At 40.8% G+C, this 25,927-nt stretch overlaps 1 protein-coding gene across 2 annotated transcripts in view; it reads left to right on the top strand.

Annotated features, from left to right (window-relative positions):
• The window catches only part of RERG (RAS like estrogen regulated growth inhibitor), a 76,177-nt gene extending 54,415 nt beyond the window's left edge, over window positions 1-21,762 (top strand). For both annotated transcript variants that reach the window (XM_079304092.1, XM_079304091.1), the window contains exons 3-5: window positions 10,471-10,527; window positions 20,751-20,824; window positions 21,353-21,762. In XM_079304092.1, coding sequence (XP_079160218.1) covers window positions 10,471-10,527; window positions 20,751-20,824; window positions 21,353-21,760 — 539 coding nt within the window. In that variant the 3' untranslated portion in view covers window positions 21,761-21,762. The remainder of the gene's footprint in view (window positions 1-10,470; window positions 10,528-20,750; window positions 20,825-21,352) is intronic.
• Window positions 21,763-25,927: the final 4,165 nt, after the last annotated feature.

Below are 25,927 nucleotides of genomic sequence, written 5' to 3'. Positions count from 1 at the left end.
TGTGTCAGTGTTTGCTGTCCCTTCCACTGGGGTTCTACTGACATTTCTTGCTTCTTTCTCTCTCTCCTGCTCACAGTAAATTGCCTCTGGTTCCATGCAGGCCTTTTCTGTTAACAAATGAAAAAGCTCAGACTTAAAATTAACTACCTGTGTCAAATAGGGCCTCCCATAGAAGACACTGGAGAGATGAGAAGCTCTCTCTTTAGGAGACCACTCTACTATTCAGGAACTTAAGCTAAGCCCCCTTGATTTTGGCTATTGCAGGCACTGGGGTTTCAGTCCCAACTTTCTCTTGTGTGTTTGGGCCTGCTGCCCACATCAATTTGAGAAGATCACTTCTCTCATTGCACCTAAACAACTCCCTGGGGCAGGAGCTTCAGCCTACACAAAGAAAAGCTTTGCTGACTCCAGCAGGTTGTGCCTCAGGCTGCGTGAAAGGAGAGAAGAATTCAGCACAAAAGTCACCCCAGAAATATATAAGCAATGGCAGGGCACTTCCCAGCTAGTGAACAATCTAACACCCAATCCAAAACAGCCTCCTGATGTATGTTTATCTAAGAATAGTTTCAGTGGCATATGAGTTTTTTTTTCCTTTTCATTGTCAGCTTGATTTCCAGGAATGTTTTTCTTTTTTTCCAGCCTGTGCTCTCTGTCTCAGTGGCTTATCTGATAATAGCTTGCACTGGGCTTTCTCTGCTTTCCTAAACTCTCAGTCCTGGTCTTATCTGCTCTAGCAATGCATGACATATCTCTGTATGCTGTACTTTATCTAGTTAAAATGAGAGTAGTTGTTTGCCCCTTTTCTGGCCCAGACCATGCTCATTGCTTTAGAGCAGTGAATTATTCAGCTCTCCTTGGGCTAAACCCTGAAGGATGGGAGGGAAGGGAATTCAGAGAATGGGTTGGAATAACAAAATTCCTGCTTGAGCTCTGAACAGTGGGGAGAGAAGGAGTTGCTGCCTTGACTGCTGATGCTCAAGGAGCAGGTGGAGCAGACAGAGAGGAGCAGAGCAATTTATAGAGCAATAGAGAGGTGGGATTGCAGAACAATGCTGCTGGGGGGCACAGGAGCAGAATTTCTGGGTTTTACTGTCCCCCCCAGGGCTCCAGTCACTGAGGCTTCATCACATCTGCCCTGGGTGGATGAGCAGGAGCTGCCTCAGCCCCCCCAGGTGCTCTTCCATCTAAAGATAAAACCTCCCAGGGCAGGACACTACCTGTAAGTGGAGTTTAAAGACCATATCTCTTCTTCTAAATGAAACCAAAACAGTACAGAAGGGATTTATGACTACTTCAAAAAATAACCCTTGCTTCTGTAAAAAAGGGCAGCCAAGCTTTCAGCTTTGGCTGAACTCAGCTGGAGCTGAAGTTCCCCACCCTACAGCAGAGTCATTTGTTAGAGCACAAGGCTCATCTTTATCTCCTGGGGAGGCTATGCCAGGATGCATCAGGAAGGTTAAAAATGCCATCTAAATTTGCTTCCTCTTTTAAAAGCAGCACAGAACCAAAAGATATAGATCATTCTTGCAGTCAGTATACAGCTTCTAAAGGTACATTTGTGAAAGCATTGTCTCAGCATCCAAGTGCTGTTTATATTTCTGAAACACTTGTCAGCATCAGTCTATCTGCAGTGATAATCCATTTATCCCAGCAGCAATAGCATTACACACAAGTTCCAGATGAAACTCAGGAATGGCCAGGGAAACTAAAGACCAAAATTTTCAACAGCTGCTTGGAGACTGAAAAAGCAAGACAGGATGCAAAAAAAAATTCTAGAAATGCCCTAGTGTAAGAGAAATCTCCAGGTGTAGCAACAACAAGCCAAGTAACAACAAAACCAATTAAACCAAACAAACAAACAAGAACAAAGCAAACAAAAACCACAACACACCAGTTTTGGGGGAAGAGCATCTTTTGAATCATTAGAATTTAATTAACTCCACCTAGAGTCCATCCCCACACACAAGTGAATCAGGATGGCTGGGTGGATGCACTTGGAGAGCTACAGACTGGGGAGTGACAAGAGGCAGGAATGAATGGAATTGCACAGGGAAAGGGCATCCTTTCAGCCCAGCACTGTTTGAACATTACTGGGCATCATGCTGGCTGTCCCTCTGTTCTGCCAGGTACACTGATAGTGCTGAAAAGGGAATCATCCATTACTCTGGGCAAACAAAATGTAAAGCATGGTGAAGCAAGGAATGCCAAGCACCTCTTGGGCAGGTTCACTGCATCAGCTTTCAAATGAGCAGCTGGAGGTTTTTTAACTTGTTAGATTGTAGAGTGTCAGGGCTGTGTTCCTTCATGTCTCCTACAGTGTCATAGTGAGCAGCTAAGCAAACACAGATTGCTGCAGGCAGTATAGGGCACTCTGCAGGGCAGTACCAGGAGAAACAAATCTATCCTGTTCTAGTCAACCATAATAAATGTATTCTGCTCTATTCTGCAGCCAGAGAAAGTGGAATTGTTTATATGCTCTCTGAAAAGAGCACAGGGTGAAACTGAGGAAGTGTCCTTAAAGCAAAGCATTAAAAGGAAAACATCCATGAGAGATTTATCACACTGGCTTGAGAAAATATTATAAACTAATATCATCATAGTATCATAATATCATCATAATTGCAAACTTCCCTAGAGCTGAATGGTGTTTGAGCCCCAGACACTGTTATCCACTAGTGGTATGTGCCTCCCAGGCTTGAGGAGGGAGGGGAGGGTCCTTGATGGGAAAGATCTCCTTGCAAAACTGCCATGGGATCTTTAAAGTCCCCCTAGAACAAACAGGAACTTGGTGTTTTCAGCCTCATGTAAAAGGAATGAAGAAAATCCCATCACTAAGGTCACTTCAAAGTGGATAAACCACTGAATGAGATAAAGGCTGGAGGAGCCCTGAATATATGACTTGTTACATATATCTGTGTAATTTCTAGAGACAAGAGAATCTCACACAGATAGCACCTCAGACTTTTGGGGGATAACTCATTATTCAGCATGGATAAATGTAGAAAAAGCTCCCCCTTAGTGCAGACTTTTAACTAAATACAGCTGATTACTCAGCTGAGACCAGAGGAGCTCTCCTGAAGCTCCTGCACTCTGGGGAGGCAGGGCCAGCTCTCCTGGCAGCTGTGATGAACATCATAAACCAAGTTATGCTAATCCTCCAAGTTTCAGACTTGAGATAAGTCAGAGGTTTTACAGCATCCATTATCTACTACTGTGTCTTTTATTTTGTTTGAAGACATGCAATGTTTATTAGCTGAATGCCCTTAAGCATTGAAAATGAAAGCAGAAATTTACCATTTAAATTTAGATCATGATTCCCCCTGTCACACACACACATAATTTTAAAGTTTACTCTGAACAGTTCCCAGGATTGTGTGTCCAGATTCCAAGCAGAAGGCTAATAATAACCCCTACATTATTACAGGCACCAAATGGGTGCTCATAAAACTGCAATTGTAGCCAGAGATAGGGGATGATAGTTGTTTATCAAAACAATTAATTAGTTTAAATCCATTTAGTGCTGTCACCAGCACTGGGAACAAAGCACAGCACTCTGTAGTGTACTGACTGGACCACTTAGCAGTATTTATTTTTGCCCATTACAATATGGCCTCATAGGAAATCACTGCTCCAGGATCTGGGATTAATTAATCTTCCTCCTGACAGAGGCTGTATGGGATGAGCAGTGATGTGAGCTCAGGCAGATCACCAGTTACTTGTTCAGACGGAGCTTTTGTCTTCAGCTATTCCCTTCTACACTTTGCAACAGATTTTTTTTTTTACTGTGATAAAGATTAGGTCCATGGTGTTTACCTTCCACACCTTCCATTTCACTTCAGTTGTTGATCACAGTGTTTCTACCATTCACTTTTATCATCCTGCACCATTGCAAACCCTGCCTTTTAAAATACCTTTTAAAAGAGCTGCTCTGCTCCTCCTGCTGTGTCTCTGAAGTCTCCAAGTGTAATTGCAAAGCTGTTTGCTCAAAAAAAAAAAAACAAAACCAAAAACAAAATAAAAAAACCATCACAAATAATTATTAAATTGTAAAAACAGAAGAACAGAAGTTCAAGATTCCAGGTGGCAAGCATATAACAGGAGCAGGTGTCTTTACAACACAGAGAAAAGGAAGGAGGATTAAACCAAAAAAAGGCTAAAATATGAATTTGAAAAATATGTGTCCCCCTAAATATTGTGTTGTGCACTGTGTTAAAAAGATGTAGCATTCATCAATGCTTATGTCATCAGGCTCATAAAAATAAGTGGTTCATTAAAAATCCATAAATTAGTTTTCAGTGTATTTTGTTACCTTAATTCCTCATCTTCCTGGGACACAGGCACCTTCTAGGCATGCATCCATCAATTCAATTGTCAATCATCAATCCATAGGGCTGGTGCAAACTTCTGGTGTTCACCTAAGCTCCACTGTCAAAGAAACACAGAAATTGCACATATCATCTTTCAACATCTTCCTGAATATCCTGCTCTAGCTGGATTGTAATCACAATGAAAAGCTCTTCCAGGTTGTCTGAGATTTCCATGGAGCCAAATCCAGAAAGTCAAGGCGTGCATGGAAAAAAAATAAAAAAAGTTGATCATAGAAAAAGCCAGTTTTTAGTTTGATGCAATCCGTAGTCTCATTTGATATAGCATACATAACTTAAAATCAGAAAATTATTATTAATTATTAAATTATTATTAATTATTACTTAAAAAGAAAATTATTATAGCTGGGCTGAGAAGAGTGTCAGCTAGTCTGTTCAGACTTTGACCACAGAGAAACATCCAGTGCTGTCTACCAACATGAAATATGGAGCCCAGCACCCCTTTATGCCATTTCTAGCCACCATTTGTGCTGATCCATACAGACTGTGAGGAGGTTCTTCCTTTTCCTCTCTTTTCTCTTCAGAGCATGGGAGAGGGAAGGGAGCAGGGAGCAGAACAAAAATCAGAGGAGATCCTAAAAACAAACCCAAAAAACACATTCTCCCACAAGAAACCAAAACAAACCCAAACAACAGCAATATCACCACCAATACCAAAAAATCCCAACAAAAGAAACCCCCCCTTCAGCACTGGCCATGTGTTTATGGCCACACTTTCTGGACCTCCCTTAACAGCAGTGGGTAAAAGAATAATCAGAGGCTAGTAAAGCTGGGCTTGTTTGTTTTAAATATGCAATTCCTAAATTGCAAGTTCTTTGAAAACAAACTGTGAGGTGTTGAGTCATTTCCTTTGAAAATCCAAAAAACTCTTAACTTCCTTGCAAAAAATGGCCTTTCAGTTCAAAATACATTCCCCAACAAAAAATCATTCATGTAAAAATGCTTTGACAATAGCCAGATCATCCTGCCATTGAAAGCATTATAGAACTCCCTCCTGTACTTCTATTCTTTCTTTTTCCTTCTTAAAGATGAACTAATTTGATCATAAAAAGAGAGTGGGATGTTTTCTAAATTCAGCACTGGAAGAAATGTAAGGGCAAAAAATACAAAAAAGCTACAGCCACTGAAAATTTTGACATCTTGCTGTGTCTTATTGAAGTGCTGGATTTCTAAAGAAAAAAAACCCCACACCTTCTTCTTCTTTTCCCTCTCAGATAAATCTTTTTAAACTTTCATCTTGAGATGGAGGGCTGGGTTAGCATCAGAGTTTTGTATTGAAAACCCTGTTCTACTTTCCTCTACCCAGTGTCTTTCAAAAGAACATGGAGATCCAAACCCTGCCTGTGTCAGTTATATAAAAAAGCCAAAAAGTTACTTGTGTGTGATTTCATTCCCAAGATTTTCCCTACAACACCACCACAAACATCCTTTATCTCAGACACACAAACACCTGGAGGTGCGACCACTAACCATGATTTGGAAAATCATAAGTTTTAGTAATAGCACACCAAAAAGTTGCTGTTGGGCAAGAGAACAAATTACACAATGAAGTCAGGAGAGAGAAATGGTACAAAATGTGGATATTACCCTAAAATGATCAAAATCATTAGACATACCAGTCTGACAATTTATCCTTCACATGAAAGGCAACTGGTGGAATAAACAGCATTATATTGAAATTATATGTTATGGAAGGGGGAAATTTAATGTAAATTAAGTCTCCTGCTTGAGTTCCATATGAATCAACCTTTGCAAAAAAAATCCAAGCACTAAAAGCAGTGGGGAGAACATTACAAGAAAAATCCTCCTGTTCAATGAGGATGGGATAAGTGAATACAAATCAATAAAAAAATCAGGGTGAACTATCCAGAGGAACATACAAAGAAGTCCAGTCTCTTATTAAGACAGTTGAGATGAATATATAAATATACCATGCCCTGGACTTCCAGAATTTCACATCAGCTCCTTGAAACTGGTGACTTTACCCCAGGCTCTTTCCACTCAGAAGTTCCTAAAATCACATCTTTCCCTCAGAAGCAAAATGCAATTATGTCTGAGACAGATGGAAATTGCTGCTTACAAAAGAAATGCTCCCCCAAACCTTGTAGCAGAAATTGAAAAAGTGACAGTGACATGAAATACACTGACATTTATTCAGGCTGGAGTATGAACAACCTGATGGAGGGTGCCAAAAACCAGAGCTGAGCAGCAATGTGGTCTTTGTCTCTTCCACAGCCTTTTCCATTCTTCCCTAACAACTTGCAAAAAGAAGGTTGGTTATTGACATCTAATTGAACAACCCACTGAATTATTACCTGAAACAGCCTTTGGAGCCCTACTGCATTCACATTCTGCATGTCAAATGTTATTCACTGTAAAGATAAATCCAAAATACAGCACTTAATATTGTACATTTGAAAGTTTATTAGTGGTGTTGAAATATTTGAACATGGAATGGTGGTTTCAACCATGGATCTGCTGTGGGAATTGAGACAGATATTTGAGAGAGGTATTCCAGTCCCTTTATATTCCACCAGAACAAAAAGACATTTGAACTGTTGCTGGTGCTGAGATTTGAATCCACAGAACTGAAGCCTTTACTATTACCACTGAAGGAAAAGGTTTGCATTACACAGTGAAACCTCCTGAAAGGCAAAAGCAACACATTTCATAACACAGCTGTTCAATCCTGGTCTGTATTTACTACAGCACAGTGTATATACACCTGGATACACACACACACTCTTGTATATAAATTGCACTGTGGCATATGTAAGAATATATACACTTGGTATTTATATTGAATTGATCTTTATGTATGAAAGAATACATACTTTTAAACTTACATTGGCAGTCAGTGGAAGACCTCCCTGTGCTGTTAAAGTTATCATAAACAGGAATTTTTTAACAGCTCACTGCTTAAGAAGTGACTCAAATATGCCTAAAACATGCAGAATTTGAGACAGCAAGGCAGTGTAAAGCAAAACTTTTTTTTTTTTTATTGAGTTCTCCATTATTTTTGTCACTGATCTTGCTTTGCTCCATGATTTACTGTAGGAAAATTCTAGTTTGCTGCATCAGAAGTGAACCACAGTGAGCAAACCAAGAGAGGAGGCAGAGGATCCTGCTGTCCATGTCTCACTCAGCTCTCACATCCCCACATCCCTGAATTGCCAGAGATCCATCAGAGCTGAGTCAGACTCAGGCCCACGGATGCAGAGCAGGGGCAGTGGGTGCAGGATTGCATCCCTGATGGATCAGAACAGGACTCTGCATTCTGAGTTCACACTTCCCCACACACAGACACCCCCTGCACTTACAGAAACAAAGGAAATTCTCATGGTTTTGTCTTGAAAACAAACCATTATTTCCCAAAGGTGGATATAGAGTTTTTTAAGGAGGGAGAGCATCACCTGGCAGAACCCAGCAGCATTGCCAGGCTGGACCTCATCCCATCTTCCAGGATTCCAATTTCAGTACATAAAGGACCTCTGAGAAGGTGAATGGGGGATGAACTCTCTGGAAAGAAAAAAAAAAATAGGAAAAAGTGAAATACTTAATTTCTGAAGGTGCCTTTTGATCATTATAACCTTTGGTTTTAACCACTCTGGTGTCTCCTGCCAAGTGTGGTTTACTGATGACACATCATCACAGCACCAGGAATGGACTTGTTGATAAGTTAAATAATGGCACTGCTTTCAGAGCATTTTTATAGCTGAAAATTCTCATGGCATAAAAGAGTCATCATGCAGTTATTTCACTGTGGAAAACTGTTATTTTCTTAGAATAACTTTGAACTCCATAACTTTTTTGGGAAAGGGATTGTTTTTCAAATAAAACCCTGCTTCCTTTCTTCCCCAAAAACTCAGCTTGTATTAGCTGGAATCATACCAAATCCACAAAGATATGTATTCAGACAGATTGTAAATTTAGCTAGAGCATTTATATGTTACTAAATCTAAACAAAGATCTAAAGCAAGATGCAAAATATCACACACACACACAAACAAAAATTTACAAAATATATGGATTGGGATTTTTAAAGCTGAGTAAGGGACTCAGCCCCACGAGTTCAAAATAAGTTGATTAATTATGTGGTTGACAATCTTGGTTTATATGCCAAGTTAAATCCTGGTATAACTTCAACATCTTCAGTAGAGTTGCACTGCAAATGTATCTGACAGCTAGTCATGATTCTTCTCCAAGAATAACTTCTAGGGCAGAAGTTTTAAACATGAGTGAATGAAAGCCCTGTGCCAAGTTCTACCCTAATTTATACCCTGTACAAAACAGCTGACTTGGAAGAGAGGGTGTCAGGAAAGGCAGACAGAGACATGAGTCTGTTCTTCCTTTGCTGGGATGTTACATCAATTCCCTCTGGTGATGGTCATGTCTCCAAAAAACACAGCAGGAGCCCACAGCACGGTCTGCTGGAGATTCTTTCCTTCCAAGCCTGCAAGTTCTAGTATTTCACAAGCTGGAAGTGTTCAGGGAAGAGCCTGGACTAATCTCAGTGGAGGGCCATGAAATTCAGTCCCATTAACTGCTGCATCAATCTGAACCTTGGCTGCTGCAAAATGAATTTGAGGATGAGCACTGGAAATGGTCATTTTAATATGAATAGTGGAATTATTGGTCACTTAATTTAATCAGATAATAATGTGTTTCAGACAGCCTCAGTTGCAATGTTATTTTGAATCCAAACCCAGCATTTGGATTGGTTCTCTTTAGTCTCTCAGGCTATTTTTGGCTCATTATTAGCATTAAACATGTCTAATTAAAACTGACTGGTCAAAGAGTCCCCACACCTTTGCTCAGGTGAGAGGCACATAGTGCCCATGAACTATTCCAACTATGATAAAAGGTGCAGGAAGAAAGTCCTGGTGCAACATCACCATGGATGGGAAATCAGCTGTAAAGAGGCCTTCAAATTGCTTCTCGTGTGGTGATCTCATCTCCTTAGGATCAGCTTATTACCCCTCCAAGTATGAGGCATAATTAATCTTCTTAAAACTAATATTCTGATTGTCTGATTAGCAAACCTTAATTCATTAGATGCATTCTGCAGACTCTTGCCTTACCCCACTGTTGGATAGAAGTCTGGGATGTTGGGCATTCTCCTGGCTTCAGTTTTGAAAAAAAACCTGGGTTTAGCTGTCACCTTTTTTTTGTCCACCTGCAAAAGAAGGATGGACAATCATCTGGGTCTGATGACAAGAAAAAGTTTTCCTGTAGCTATTGCTGGACTTACAGCTAGTGCAGTGGTATCTCTGGTTTCATTTGCAGAAAGGATTTTGGATGGTTTGCAGTGGTAAATAATTCATTTACATCGCTAAAAATTCAAAGCACTGCTTAGTTTTAAATTCAAGAATAATCCAAGTCTATCTAAGTTGTTTGTAAAGGGTTTGGAGGGATAGAAGAAATGCAATACAAGAACATAAGTAGCAAGATCTTAGCCTATAAGCTGAAACTAAGAACTACCTGTCCAGTGCCCCAAAATCTAAACTATTTTTAATTTCTACAAATTGATAAATAGCATTTGTTGTCCATTACTTTGAAAGATTTTATCTGTTTTCTTCAAGTAGGCAAAATGTGGAAGTTAACCTGTTACAAGGAAGGCATGCCAAAATAGAGAGGGAAGCTATTTAGCCAATTATTTCTGCCTTACAATCCAAAGGCAAGTTTTCAAGAACAGAATTATTTTGATCAACCCTCACTTTGAAGCATCCAAGCTGGTTCCAAAACTACCAACACTTTTTCTTATTATATCGGTTATAGAATACCTAAAGCATCCAAAGTTTAATGCTGCAAAATGTTTTGGGGTTTGTTTGTTTTTTGTTTGGGTTTTTTGTTTTGCTTTTTGGAGTTTTTCCCTCTGGGTTTGGGTTTGTTTTTTTCCTGTTGTCCCCATCCAAAAGTGTGAAGTGTGCCACAAACAGTGACAAGTTCTCGAGTGCCCCAGTGCTCACAGTTCAGGGGAGCTGCCACCTGTCCAGTCCCATGGAAAACTTTGCTGGGAAAGCTTTAAAAGGTCTGTTGAGCTGATGTCTTGCCCTTCTCACCCGAAATCTCTTTGTCCCTGCAGCTCTCGTGGTGCGTTTCCTGACCAAGAGGTTCATCTGGGAGTACGACCCAACTCTGGGTAGGTGCTGGAATCCCGTGGCTGAAGCCATGGCAATCACAGAGTTAAAATTCCAAAACCCAGCCAGCCTTGAAATTTGCTGCAGAACACTTCTCTGTGATGGTTTTGAGCTGGAACAAATTGTTACCTGAGATGGCAGAGCAGGGAAGTAACACCCAGAAAAACTCAGGAACATTTCTGCCCACTCAGAAACCCACAGCAGCTCTGCCCCTGAAAGAAATTGCTTCATTATTTCAATCTTCAAATCATTTAGTGTGAGATCACTTTTCTACTTTTGAGTAAGTCAAGTGTCTTCTGCTTGAGAATAAGATGACTGGATTTGTATTCTGGGATGGAGATTGTAAAAATTCCTGGCCAAAAGAAGGTTGGTTTTTACATTCAGCTTGCCTAGACTTAGGTAATTTTTTTATCCCCATTTTTTGGGTGACCAGATAGGGGCACAAATTATCTAAAGGGTATCCACATGTCCCTTCCACTGTTCCCACTTAGCTCTGTTGGGGTGAAGCTGTCTCAGATATCAAAAAAAATCTGGCAAATTGTTGCCCTGAATTAGAGGCTTCACTTAAAGTGTGTGCCAAATTCAATTTTCTCAGTATTTCTTAAATTAGCATATATTTAAATGTTCTGCAAATCCAGGCCAAGAAGCCCAACACAAGGCATTCACCTTTTAGAAGGTGCCTTCAATACCTCAGGACTAAGTAATTCACATACAAAGTAAAGGGCTGGAAAATTCTCTTTTCTCCAACGTGTTCCTCTCTCCTTCCTAAAATTTCTTTGCAGGCTCCAACACAGACCATACAGTTATGCCATTGCATGAAAAATCATCATTTTTGCCTTATTTAAGCACACAAATGAAGTTATTAGCAAGCTCCAAGGTTTATTATTTTTTGCCCCATTATTAAGGTCCCAAGCCCTTTTTTGCTGTACAAGGCTTGACATTTGTTTCTGCTTTACAAATGAATAGGATTGCAAATTACTGTGCCCCTCAGGAATCTAATTGTCTTCTCTTTGCAGCACAGAAAGCTTTCGTGCAGGCAACAGTCTTATCTCAATAAACTAAAAAATTAAATCTCTTCTGACTTACTGAGTTCTACATCCCCATGCAGTTTAGAGAATAATAGGTTAAATTATGTATTACAGTCATTGCACTGCTCAGCACTCCAGGTTGCTCTGAGGGAAAGGTTTGAGAAATTCAAAAACTAATAAACGACTGTCAAGGAGTTATTTCTTAATCACAGTAATCTCTGGTAGAAGCTGCTCACCAAAAGATGGTTTTTTAAAGGATTATTTTGTCAAACCATAGATCACAATGGGATTCAAAAAAAGGTTTTAACATCTGAAGTGTTAGAGATGAAAAATTATCTTGAAATCGTAACCACTATTTAGGCCTTCAGAAATCAATCAGAAAGAAACTGTACCTTGAAAAGCTGTGAAAACCAATGCCTGAAAAAATGCATTTCTGCTTTAAGCATCACCATCCTGCAGTGATTTGGTGTCCAGTTACCTGGAAACATCTGATTTCACTGAGAAGTTTCAGCAGAATAGATTCATTTCTCCTCAGCAGTCATGGGCTGGCAGTTCTGTGAACAGAGAGGTATCTACATGCTCCATCAATATAAAAAATTAAAGTTGTGTCAGTGAAAATCATTTCCTCTATAGGGAGAAATAAGCAGCTTTGTCAAGTTATTCTAAAAGGACAGGAGTGAAACAGATGCAAACCATCCAGCTACTAAGCAATGGGAGGCTTTGCCAAAAATCACTGGGGCTGTGACAAAAACATCAAACTTATAGTTTATTTCTTATGTCAAGTTTTCAACCACCCATTAGCCCTCTGATGCAAGCAATCCCCAGATAATTCCTATTTTTAGGAAAGCTTTCACCAAGCTGTTCAAGGCCTGATGGAAATTCAACATTAACCTAAACTAAGCATCATATTAAAAAAAAAAACCAACAACTATTCCTCCTTATTCAAGGCTGGCACATTTTAACTGGAAGGGAAAAAAACACACCCTATAAATATTCCTTACTATTCTAATCTGCCAGAAGAAAATGAAGGGTCATATTTTTAGCAGCACCTGGATAGAATGCTGTACCACCACGAGCCAAATGACCAACCCCAAAATAACATTTTCTGGCAGGAGGAACATCAGTGAACCCTGGAAGCCTTTGGAAAACAGAGCTGCTGCTGAAGTCAGGGATTTGCAGCTCTGCCACCTCTGTGCAGAGGTTGGATCTGTGAAAACACTGGCAGGACAGCTGCATCTCCACAAAATTACATCTCTGCTTTTTATTTAACTCTGCTCAGCCAATGGCAACAACCACAGCAAAGGTCATTTTCTGGGGAATGTTTAATCTTGACTTGTCCAAGGTAAATTCCTACCTGGCATTATCAAGGTGGAAGGATTTCCACATCCATCTTCATTTAAAGTAAATTGCAGCCATCTCACATTTTCAACAGAATTAGATGAAAGAGCTCTATATAGTAACAGGCTGGAATTGCACATTTTAAAAAACACGTACAGTTGTTTCCTAAAATATAAAATACATGAAGAATTCAGGACTAAACTAGTCTTTAGATAGTTACATATGCACTGAGAAAGGGGACTGGATTCCCACATGGGTTTCACCAAAATTCATTGATGTTTACATGCTCTTAAATAGAACACAATTTGAAAAATATAAACAAGCTCAGTGTGATGTTAGAAGACCTCAAAATGTTTGGCTGGGGTGGGCCAGCAGTGGAGCCACACTCTTCTCATGGATGTCAGATTCCTGTGGACCTCAGGCTCCATCATTTTCAGATAATTCAGCAGGGGTCAGCTGCTCTCCCCAGTCCCAATAAATTGCAATTACAGCAATTCTGCATCTCAGCAATCCCCCCAGGAGCTACTGGCAGTGCCCAGAATTTTGGGTACCTTCAGCTGAGCTCAAAGATGGAGAGATATTGTGGCTCACTTGGATATTTAATAGATTTTAAAACTGGAGATGATGAATAAGAGTAATCAAGGGAACTGCTAAATTTATTTTTATCCTGGAAGGCAAAAAAGTAGGAGGAAGCCCAAAGAGCCATCAGAGCAGCAGACAGACAGAGAGCCTGCAGAGAACTTCATGGGTAGCAGCAAATTTCCTGCCTCCATGAGCCATGGCATGCAGGGAGAATCTCCTGGATCAAATGATGAAAGCAGAAAATTCATCATTGCAGTGGCTATGGAGCAATTTTAAAAATTATCTTGCATTTTTTCTCTGAGAACACACCTGTTGTTCCAACCAAAACGTGAACTATTTGCTTTACTAGAAACAGAGCTGGGGTATCTAAGAATTAAAAACAAAACAAAACCACCACAAAAACCTCTCCAAAAACAAAAGGGGGGGGTATTATAAACTGTGTTTTATCATTTGTTTTGGAGCAGCATTTTTATCTATAGTTGGGAGAATCAGCGTGTTCCTGAGGCTCAAGGAGTTGAACATCAATTTTTGCTATGAAGGAAAAAATCCCAAACAAATAAACCCCCAGGTAAATGCAGGAGACAGGCTCCTCAGTTCTTTTCTTGTTTCTGTAACTGATTTGTTGTCTGCAGTCTCTCTGCCTCTGTGTCTCACCTATGAAATCCTTCATCTTGCAGAAGGATTTTAAATCCTTAGAGTAAATGACACTCACATTTAAGAGGCTCATCAAAGGCACACAGAAAGACCAAGCAAAGACTGGATTTGAAACAAAAATCCACTTATATCAGCAAACAAGGAGATGGTATTTTTGTTGACCTTTCTAAAAGTGTCTTGGCTTTCTCACACTGCCCCTAGATGTCTTTCTCCAGCTACTCACACATTTCAGAAGACTTTGCCAATCCTCTGAAAAGAAAACTCTCTCTTAGCAGATAATCAGAACAGGACATGCCAGACTGCCCTGTGTATGAAGGCAAAGAAAGAAAAGGAGTTAATTTAATTTGAATTTCCTCTACTACTTTAAAGGAGTAGAGGAAACTTTAAGAACTAGGAGTCCAAAAAAAATTATAATTTTGCCAGGACTACTAGATTAATAGGGATATTTTTGAAGAGTATTTCTTCTATCTTTCTTCTATCACAATTTCTTTACACTATTTTTTCACTCTTTTTTTCTCCTGGTAGAGTAAAATACTTGACCTGTGTTTCTATAAAGTCTTATCTAGTGCAACATAATAGAGCCTCAAATGTGGGTAAAATGTGTAGATATTAGGAAAGCAAGAAAGAGACAAAGCTGTAAAAAATTGCTTGAAGGAAAGAGACAGAAACCTCTCTGATAGACCTGAATTCTCCCACAGCAGAAAACCAAATTTCCTACAGACGAGCTCCAGACTTGCAAATTACCTCACTGTGGCAAGAAAAGCAGAAATGACTTTGTGAAGGTATTTACACTGGCAAGAAGGCTTTTCCCACTGGAAAACTTCTTGCAAGGGTGATTATTTTTACATTAGTGGGGCAGTTTTGTCTACATCTGTAACAGGGGGGTTCTGTTAGCAAAACAGCATCATTCAGAAATCATAAGGCAAGTTTGGAGGTCCCATATGTGATATAAATAATATGGCAAAACCAGCAAATAATGCTGGCCTGAGTTTGTTTTCTGCACTGGATAAATACAGGTCTGTATGAACAACAGAGCAAAGCAGGAATATATCAGGGATATATCCAAACTGGCTTTCATCAAAATAGTTGGGAACCAGAAACAGCTTAGTTGTGGCTATCAAGATCTCACTGGAGTAGAAACATTTAATATCATTTATTATATATTGTAATTCATCCTAGCAGGAGGAGATGCAAGAATTGGGTTTTTTTGGGATAACTTTGTGCCACTGAAGCCATGATAAAGGGCTCAGATCCAAACAGAGCTCCCCAGGTTTATCTTTGCTATCTGGTTTATTCAGCTAACACACAGTCTGGACAGCTGGAATACCATGAGAATACAAACTCCTGATCCCTGGGATTGCCATCCCCACTGCAGACCCCAAGTTAAAGAAACATTGCCTTTGTGCACTGTGGGTTTTTAGTTTTCTTGACCTGTGGCTTACTCAGCAAGTTTGCCTTAACACTCCTCAAGGTTTAACTGCCTGTCCCTAGCATGAAAATCCTACAGCAGCCCAGACAGCAAACAGAGCTTTTAGCAGAGCAGCCCACAGTAAAATTGGTATTTAGGAATCATTAACAGATGGTCCCTTCACCCTTGGGTGTAAGGGTTCACCCTGGAAGGAAGGCAGCCTCTCAGCCAGAGAGGGGTGTAATGGCAACCAAGAATTTGGGGCTGGGAGGGATGGCTGCCAGCCTGTGCCTCAGGGACTGCCATGACAAATGTGCAGGCACTCCATAAATCCCTGGGAAACTGCCTCCTCCTCAAGCCAGACTCCAGCTACTCGTATCCTGGATTTTTATTGACAGAATTACTCATTCCTTCTGCCTTGGTGCTGAAGGGATTTAGTTCTCAGCAGTCCAGGTTGTGCCTTCCTAGGCATCTTCCTGTGACCCTATTTTTCCTACATCAAAACTGCAGAAATGTGATTTAATTTGATATACATTTAATATGTTGCATCGTTTTTACTGTGCTTTTCAGCAGGAGGAATTTATAGTGGGTGTGTTATAGCAATGAGCCATGAAAGCATTCCCAGTTTCTCTGAGGTGTTTCAGAGGAAATGGACTCATATAGCCCAAAGCACCTTAAAACACCAACTCTGGCTTCTAAAATCCTCAACAAAGGCTTGAAATGATGAAATTGTAATTGAGAGCAGCAACAGAAGATGCTTACAATAACATGGGGAGCACTTATTTGAAAATGTGGTTTGTTTTCTTTCCTGTGAGTTTTAAGATTAAGATATTCCTGATGCCAGCAATAAAAATACTGCTTTTCTTTTTTACAGTAGCTCAACAGACAGCAAAACTCAGGAATGGCACTGGCTGTTCTTGCTATAGCTACAGCTGCAAAATATTTTGCCCCTACTTTTGTTGCTCATTGTATTCTGAAATGTTTCCCAGATGAGCAGAATTTTCCAGTGCTTGCCTCTGCACCTTCAAGAGACAAGGCTTTTGTTTTACTTGTTTTGGGTGTGAGCAAAGTCCCACTGGTGAGTTTTCATTTATATTGTCAGAACTAAGGTGAAACTCAGCTTCACCAGCACAGACTTATTGCAACCAGACAAAAAGAAATAGCAAAATATGATTTATTTAGGCTTAACTTTATCAGTGATGTAATTACTATCAAGAACCAACATCCCTACCAAGGGTTGGCAAGAAAATTAAATGAAAATCAAAAATCCAGCAAACCAAAGCAACCAAAAAATGTTTAAACCATTGAGCTTACTCCCTACCTGTCAGCAGTGCTCTGGCTTTATTGGTTTGGTTTTAGCATTCCATGATGGATTCAGTTCCCAGGTACCTGCCCACATTTTCTTTGTTTATCCCAGTAAAAGCTGAATGAAAACAAAACCTGTATGAAAGGAAAAACAACACCACTTCACTTCTCAAAAGAAGCCCATTTTCACATACAGCAGAAGAATCATATTTGCATGCAGCAGGAAGTAACAAAGACATTTTTCATTGTTTTTAAAGTCCTCTTTGAGAACATTATTCTGCAATTTCTGTTTGCAGCCTTATTTATTGAAAACATCAACACATCAAGAAGAAATGTTTTTCTCTAGACTAGGTTTATATTGCTCATGTGTTCTACCTAAAAAGAGGAAATTTTAGGGATGCAGCAGATTTTCTCATGCTAAGATGAGAACTTTATAGTCTATTGGGGCTGTGCAAACACTCACCACCTTCCCACTTAATTAAAAATAGGAAACTGTGATAAAAACCAAACTGCTCAATAAGCAGCAACCTAACCAAGCCTAATTTCTCCTGGATTTCTCTCCATTCTTCACACTACAGTAGCTGTTTTTTGGGGTTTTTTTGCATGTATCCTTGTGCTCCATGAGACATTCTTTTTCCTCCTTGAGTCTCCACAGCACCTGAAGCTTCTGCAAGGTCACCCACAAATTGTCTCTGCCCATCTGCAGGGACAGGGACAGCCCCAAATATTGCCTGCTGCCTACCCTGTGCCTCCTCAGGGATATGAATGGGGTTGCTGTGCCTCAATTTACAAAGTGCAGAAACCTCTGAGAGCCTGGCATCTTGTTTGATGGTATTATTAATAAATAATCCAACTTTGCTAATTTGGGGCTAGTAATGAATAGAGAGACACGTGAGGTTATGTTGCATTAGCACTAGAAATATGTTCTAAATACACAAGTACTGTGCCATACTGTGCTTACTGTAAAACCACTGGTGCTGGCAAAATAAAAACCCTCCTGTAAGGTAAATAAAAGAGAGAGCAGCCAGAGGCAAGCAAGAAAAATAAATTCTGCAGTGGTTTGAGAAAAGCTAGGCTTGAGGAAGGAAGAAGGCAGAAGAGACTTTCTATTTCCACAGATTCAGACAGAGCAGGGCTCAGACTGCTCAGCAGCTCCCAAACTCTGCTTTGACACTGAGTTTGTTGTGAGCAAACACAGCTCCCTGGTGCCTGTCCCATCTCTGAGGGTTCAGCCACATAGCCAGAGGTAGAATGTATAGGCAACACCTGCTGCAAACCACAATCTGAAGTGCAGAAAGTTGCCTAAAATCATTTTGGGAGCCACTGGTAGAGTGTTCCACCTTGTTTTTTCTACTTAACCATGATGATGCAAGCGTAAGACTTTTACAGCCTGGATTCATCTGACCAATTTTGGACTTTCAAGTACTTTTGAGGTGCAGTTTAAAGAGCTCAGACAAACCATATCCACCTGCACCTATTTGATTTCATCAACTCTAATAGGAGTCAAGGATGCTTAGTTGAAACACAGACACCTGTGTTGTCAGTGGTTTGTTTCAGTCAGGGGTCCAGAAGTTATCTCAAGTCCTGCAATTACTCTTTGGCTGTATGTCCAAAAAAAAAAAAAAAAAGGCAGTGACACAAGGAAAATGATACTAATAAATCCCAAAGAATCCCAAAGGAAGGCAAGGTTTTAGTGATGTACCATGTGGGCAGACTGGAACTCACATCTTCAGGGCTCATAATTTACAAGACAACCAGATTCTTCAGATTTTTCTGTTCCCTTGAAGGAGAGGAGCCATGTCTGTGATTACATCAAAAATGCTTTCAACTGTCCAGCTGTTTTACACTCCTCATTAAAATTCACACAGCTACCACACATTCCAGAGCACAGGAACAGACACACATTTCACAGGATTTATTTACACCAATCTGTGCTACTCATCCAAGACCAAATTCCTTTCCAACCTGAGCAGCCAGAGCAAGCTAAACTTGCAACATAAAAGTCCTATTTTGAGAAGTCAAGTATCATTTAGGATTCATGCTGCTTTTGCAGCATGGTGAGCACAAATGTGTTCCTTGAGATTTATCCTCCCATTTCATAGGGAAGCTGTGTATGGTCTACCCCATCCTGGCTCCTGAGGACATTCCACAGATGTCCTGCAGCCATAAAGCTGCTGGCTGAGCACTTTCTCAGGTTCTGTGGACAAATTCTCAGCAGCCACTTGTCAAGCAGGGCCAGATGGTTGCAGGGATATGAGGAAAGCCTTAGCAAGTGAGGAGCTAAAGTCACACTCCTTGCTGAGAGAGGCATCCCTTCCCACAGCACCCTCCCCCAAAGAGACAGAGCAAGTTCCTAAATAACCTCGAGCTTGGAGAACTGCACAGGGAATCCCAGCCTAGCACTGAACACTGAAATAACTCATTGAAGGTGCAGCTCTAACACCAAACTAGAGTTTGCTGCTTTTTCTGCATTCTCTGAGGGATTTGCTGCAGCTAGGAGGGTTTTGTGGAAGGCACAGGTAAGACATAACACCAAGGGACTTGGACATACCTCACTCTCCTTTGTAGGTACAGCCACAGCATCACAAAGGGAGACACCAGCTCCTTCAACAGCCTGGAAATACTCTCCAGAAGGGGAATTTACAACCTTTAAGAAAACCCAGTCTTCATGGCCTGAAACCCTACAGCAAGCTTGCTTGCCATCTGCCCAAGTAAATTGACCATTTGTCCCTATTGGAGACAGCTGGGCTATTACAGCAATTGAGGTGGCACAAGGAGGGAGTGACACTTTTGGTTTGGGAAGAGACTCTTTGCAGCATTGAAACATTCCTGATTGTGAAGAGGTGACATCCTTAAGTGAGAAATGAAAACAGACACTCACGAAACACAAGCCCTTCCAGAAGTTAAAGTTCAAGAAATGTGTTTCCTAAAGAGATATCCTTCCTTCCTATTGAAGAGATTTGCACCAAATGAAAGAATTGTGTCTCTGGCAATGCAAAACATTCACAGTCACTGGCCAGACTTTTACAGCCTGCATATTTGCCTTTTGATATAGGACATCTGTGAGCTAGCAACAGTAATAAATCTGAATGTTAGCACAGATAGTTTTCCACATTTTAGGTCAAATGCTATCAAATTTAGCTTATCAGCTTATTAAGATAAAACAAGCTCCTTTGTCACTAGTTTTCTGATTAGTTGCTTGCTTCCAGGACCTGGGACAATAAATAGGCTTGTTGTTGGGGTTTTTTTTCTATAGTGTAAATGCTTAATGCCCACTGGTTATCCTTATAAACAGGGAAGTCACTGCTTGATCCCTTGCTAGAATAGGGGAATGTGATGATTTCAGCATGTTTAAAGCACACATTCCTAAAATACCTAACTGCTCTGGAATTTTTTCACAGTACAAGGCCTGAGCTTAGGTTCCTTGATCTGCAACCATACTGGTTTTGATCAACAAGCCATGCAGTGACAGACTGTTGAGATGGATACTTTGAGAGCTGTGGTATTGTCTTCCAAAGGTAGCAGCCTTTCCTGGGAGCAAACATTAAAAAAATAAAAAGGAATATGGCTTTGCAGAGCTCCCTGCCACAGCAAACAGTCCTTTGTTGGACAGATTGCAGCATCCACCAGGCTTTTGCTGGTCTGACACAGGGTAAAGAAAATGTTGTGCCCTATGGAGAGAGGTAAAAGTGTTGCTGTTTTAGAAAAGAGGACTTGAGTGTGCTCCAGGGTGGCTGGAAGAGCTCCAGCAAAGAAAATTGAGTCAAACTGTGCATCACATCTCTGCTTTTGTGCTGGGAGATCTGTGAGGAAGATTTAAAAATATATTACAAAAAAAAAAAAAAAGGGGGGGAAAAAAAAGAAAATGACATTCTTTTAATACCTTTCACAACATGTGTTCTTATTTTAGAGTCGACATACCGTCACCAAGCTACCATTGATGATGAAGTGGTTTCCATGGAGATACTAGACACAGCTGGCCAGGTGTGTGTGCTGCTCCCAGCTCTTTGGCTCGGGGATGCAGGGGGGGAATTGTGGTGCTGGCAGCAGTGCCCTGCCCTGGGGACACAGATTTGCTTCTGGGCAGAGCCCCCTCTCTCCTCCCCCGTGCTGGATCCACACCCTTCTGCCAGGGTTCCTACTTGGAAGACCAAACAAGTCAAGTGGCTTACCTTGGGGGTAAAATTATTTTGTTGTCATCCCTTTTTATTCAGGGCCAGCCCAATGGGTAGGCACAGTCTATTTCTACAGTGGAGTGATGAGGCCTGGCAACTGCAGCCAGTGATTCCCACTAGAGTGAAGGGCAGATTTGTCACAGTTAGGTCTCCCTTTTAAAACATGCTGCACAGGACATCTCCTAGACAATGTGATAAAAAAGGTGATACATGCAAAGTATAAAGCAAAGCAGATGCACCCAGCTTTGTAGGCTTTGGAGGACCAGTACCTCTCTGAAGATCTGCTGTCTTCCTCCTCAGTCAAATCCCTAAGGCATTCTTGTGTGTTTTCCACCAGGAGGATGCCATTCAGAAGGAAGGACACGTGCGATGGGGCGAGGGCTTCGTGCTGGTGTACGACATCACGGACAGAGGCAGCTTCGAGGAGATGCTGCCGCTTAAGAACTTGCTGGACGAAGTCAAGAAGCCCAAAAACGTCACCCTGATCCTGGTGGGGAACAAAGCAGACCTGGATCACTCCAGGCAAGTCAGCACGGAGGAAGGTGAAAAGCTGGCCACGGAACTTGCGTGCGCTTTCTACGAGTGCTCTGCCTGCACGGGCGAGGGGAACATCGTGGAGGCGTTCTACGAGCTGTGCCGCGAGGTGCGGCGCCGCAAGATGGTCCAGGGCAAGACGAGGAGGAGGAGCTCCACCACCCACGTCAAGCAGGCCATCAATAAGATGCTTACCAAAATCAGCAGCTAAAATCGGCTGCGCTGAGGCAGGGAAGAGTTTCGGAGAGGGTTAGCTTGGGGTAGGGATGGGGCGAGCAGAGAGCGTTTAGTGAGAAACGGTCAAATCTTCGCAAGGAGGAAAAAAAACCAAAAAAGACAAACTTTTGTTGAGTGACACGGGGTCTTACTATTTTCCTGTTTTGAAATGTATTTAGCCACACTGCTTCTGACTAATGTGGGATAAAAGAAACACCAAGAAAAAAAAGAAAAAAAAAAAAAAAACAGACACCAAATGAACTCCAAAGGACTAGACAATTGTGGGGATTGGCAAGCAAGAGAGAATCTTCTGCTTCTACGTGGCTAGCTCCAATCTCCTGCAAGTCAGTAGTGCCTAAACACCATTTCCAGCCAGACAGCTGCTCAGTAGCCATTGAAGAAGAAGATTCAGCCCTCAGTCCATCCACAACCATCACAACTGGTGTTCTCCAGGACTGAATATGTGTAGAGGCTGCTGTGTTGTATCAGAAAGTTCACCTGACACCTTCACCAGCTCTAAGTTGGCTCATTATGTGTTTTCACTCCCTTGTTATTTTTGTCAAATCCATAACTGTTGATGTTCTCAGCAAGGTATGCAAAAAATATAGGAAGGGTCTATTACCTGGAGTGTTAACCAGCTAGACACACATTTCAAGAGAGATGAAGTTCAGCTGCTCTTCCAGCTCCTCTGAAACTGCAGAATTCTCCAGAAATAATAATCTAGTCCAGCAGCATTTCCTCCTGAAAATGTAGTACTGTGCTTGGGGAAATGGGAGTATGGAAATTCAAACTGAAAAAAAAAAAGAGAGCCATATTACTAATGGTTGAGCTATGGGTAGTTATTAGCTTTTTTGGGTTTTTTTCTTTTTTTTTCTTCAATTCAAGTAGTTCCTCTTAGTCTATTTTATACCTAAGAATAACTGAATTCTTGGGAAGGCAAGTACTTAAATCTAAGCCCAAATGTAAATCAGCTCTGAATGGCCTCTACCATATCAAAAGATCATCATTTTCAGCTGTTTAAGCTTCCAGATGCTGCTTGGAGCACTCTGTGGCTTAAAGCAGTGCAGGTTTTTCATGACTTTTTTTTGGTAAATTGAAGCAGAAACGCATTTTATCAGATTTTGATGCCTGGGATTATCATAATTTCATTTAAGCCAGCTGTCAAGTTTTGCCTCCTGTCTGGTTGGTTTGTTAACTGGTAAAAGATGCCAGAATCAAGACTGGGAGGTTTTAATTCAGGTTATGCAGGTCTCCCACCAGTGCTGTAGCATCCCTTTAGGCAGCTCAGGCTGTCAGCAGGCAGAACCACAGCCAAGGGTTGGGATGACAAATGGGCAGTATTCCCCTTTGAGCAACAGCCCCCTTGTACCAGCTGCTTACAGCTTTATTCTCCACTGCCTTGTGTTTCATGTGGTTATTTGTGAGGAAGTTACTCCAAAAGACTATCAAATGCAAATTGCCACAGATGTAGGAAAGTGAGTAAATCCAACTGGCTGGCACTTTGTGGAGTTATATAGAGCCATACAGGTGGTGGAACAGGCTGAAGAGGCAGATCTGTACATCCCAGTGAACACAGAAAAGTTCTAAATTAGCACTTCTATCAAAAGTCTCCACTTAAAGATATTTTATCAAATTAATTTTTTTTTTGAACTTTCACTTTTACCCAGCCAGCAAAGAACATCACATTCAGATGTATATTTTATTTGAGCTGTTGTTTGTTTTCTCTGCTGCTGTATTCTAGGTGGTAAAAACTCATTTCACTGTTCTGGAATCAAAGTCTGTGTTTTTGTCCTCACATGTGTTCACATGTGTTACTGTACATCAGCTGCACTGGAAATTTCACTGTGTGCTTCTGGGCAGGGGATTCTTGCAACAGGCCTCTGTTACACACTTGTTCCCAAACTACTCATCATATCATTAACTTAAAAAAAAATATACAAAAAAAAAAGAGAAGAAAATAAAAATAGAGGTTTTGCCATTTTTAGTCCTACTAGTAATGTAGAATCCAAGTGTAAAAGAGGGAGCTGCCTGCTCACAAACCAGAATTCTTTAGCTGAGGGGCTGAACTTGCAAACAATTTAGTTACATCAGGAGCCAGAGGGAGCATTTGCAAGTTGAAGCACTAAGGTTCTGTTATCTTTCACATCAGTGCTGGTGCACGTATCTGAAGTAAACAAAATCCTCACCTGCAGTCCCATGGCAACGTAGCCAAGTCTTTACTAAGCAATTGATTCCTTCCTCTCAGGAAACTTCAACAGCTCTTTTATCTGAAAAACCTTCCTTGGGGTTCAGGTTGGAGCTGGAGCTAAAATGCAAAAAGATTACAAATTAATGACAAGAGAAAATAATTAATCATATTCATGCTAGAGGAGTTGGAAGGAAGGGGAGGCTGAGTTACAGCCCTCATATTTTCCAAAAGATTTCCAGCAAATTGTATCTTCTTTTATAACATCTGTGTGGACAAATTATAAAATCCTGGTGAAAATAAAATGTTCCACTGTGCAAACATGCCTTGTTACACAAAGAACCCGCAATAAAAATAGTAACATTCATTGGCAAAGACTGAATTTGAAAACTGCCAAACAAGATAAACACTTGGTCAAAAAGAAGGCTGAATTTTGTGACCTTTCATACAAAACAAACACAAACTTCTTTACTTAATTGTTAATTTTTTTTCCCCTCAAAGCCAGTTCTACTATGGTGTATTATAATCTGTTGATGTGCATTTCATAGTATTAAATGCAATTTGATTTACTATTGCTCACAATGTTGCAACATATCAATGGATACAAGTCCGACATATTTCCACAATGTGCAAATTGAGCCCAAAATTGCCCCAGCATTGAAAGGGCTGAGTGCAGCATGAACCCACATTCAGTAGCCTTTCTGCAGCAGACAACAACAGATTAAATTCTGTTTCTCCTGCTGCTGTTTGAGTGTATGTATGTGACACAAACATTAAATTTCTCTCCTCTGCTCGCTGCCATTTCTGCAGAGAGAAGATGGGAAGGACAGTGAACAAAAAAAGGGGAGGAAAGGTGAAAGGGATACTTGTTACCTGCAACAAGTTGATTGTCACTTATGAAGTTTTTTAAATATTTATCTTCAATTGATGAAGAGTTAGTCATGCCCGTGCTGCAAGACCTGGATCAGGACCCAAAACTTCCCTAGAACTTTGAGAATCTTCACATCTGGGGGTTTGGTGCAAATACAGGTGGAAGTGAGGATCAGCCACTGGGTTTGCACCTGGATCCAGACAGGTTGTCCCCAACCTGGGGATGGTTGGATCTGGCAGTTTGCTGCAAGGCTAGTTGATTTTTATATATATATAATGATCTGTATGCATTTTTACATTAAAAATATGAAAGCTTGTGCTTGTAGATAATATATAAGAAAGAAAAATAATAAAGAAAAAGAAAACATAGTGTTTTCTGGACTGTACTCTTCACATATTGATCTTCCATTAGATGTCTCCAGTGTTCCTTCCAGCTATTAAAGGGCCAGTTCCAAAAGCCCTGTTTCAGTTTTCATTTAATCTTTATCTGAGGAAAACAAATGGTGCATTTTACTGGAACAAGCACTGTAAAATTTGGATCATTTTATTTGAACTTATTTGGCTGTTTCTCCTGGAACAGAGAAGTGAAACAGCACCTGCAGTGAGACACTGCTCCAAATGTCCTTGCTAACTATTTCAAGGCTGATGAAAAAAGTTACAGTGAAAGCCACCAAGAGCTGTCCTGCCAACTAAACAACACAGACCTTGATCCTGAGCTGCTGAGGTGACATGCTGGGCTAAGAAATCTGGGATTTGGACAGAGGCAGCTTTTCACCTGCTAATCTGTTCATTTTAAGGGGAGTTACATAATATATTCCTTAGAAAAGGTACATTACTTTAATGGTAAATAATCAAACTGCAATGGGCATTAAGCTGTAGCAGGGGATGCTTCAGCACTGAAGAGGGGAACTGTAATCCATTCTTTCCCCCCAAAGCATGGTGAACAATAGTTGGGGGTATAAGAATGTCCCACCTGGCAGAGCACTGCATAAAATCTGAGTGCAGAATCTGTGCTGGGAGGTGAAACCTCCCAACACCAGTCACTGTCTGCCTCTGGAGCACTGCAAAGCAGCCTTGAGCTCTGTCAAGCCACAATATAACTTATTC

The sequence above is a fragment of the Erithacus rubecula genome (genome assembly GCF_903797595.1).
Source record: "Erithacus rubecula genome assembly, chromosome: 4".
NCBI lineage: Eukaryota > Metazoa > Chordata > Aves > Passeriformes > Muscicapidae > Erithacus > Erithacus rubecula.
The sequence above is the reverse complement of the archived record's forward strand: the minus strand, read 5'-3'. Positions and strand labels throughout refer to the sequence as shown.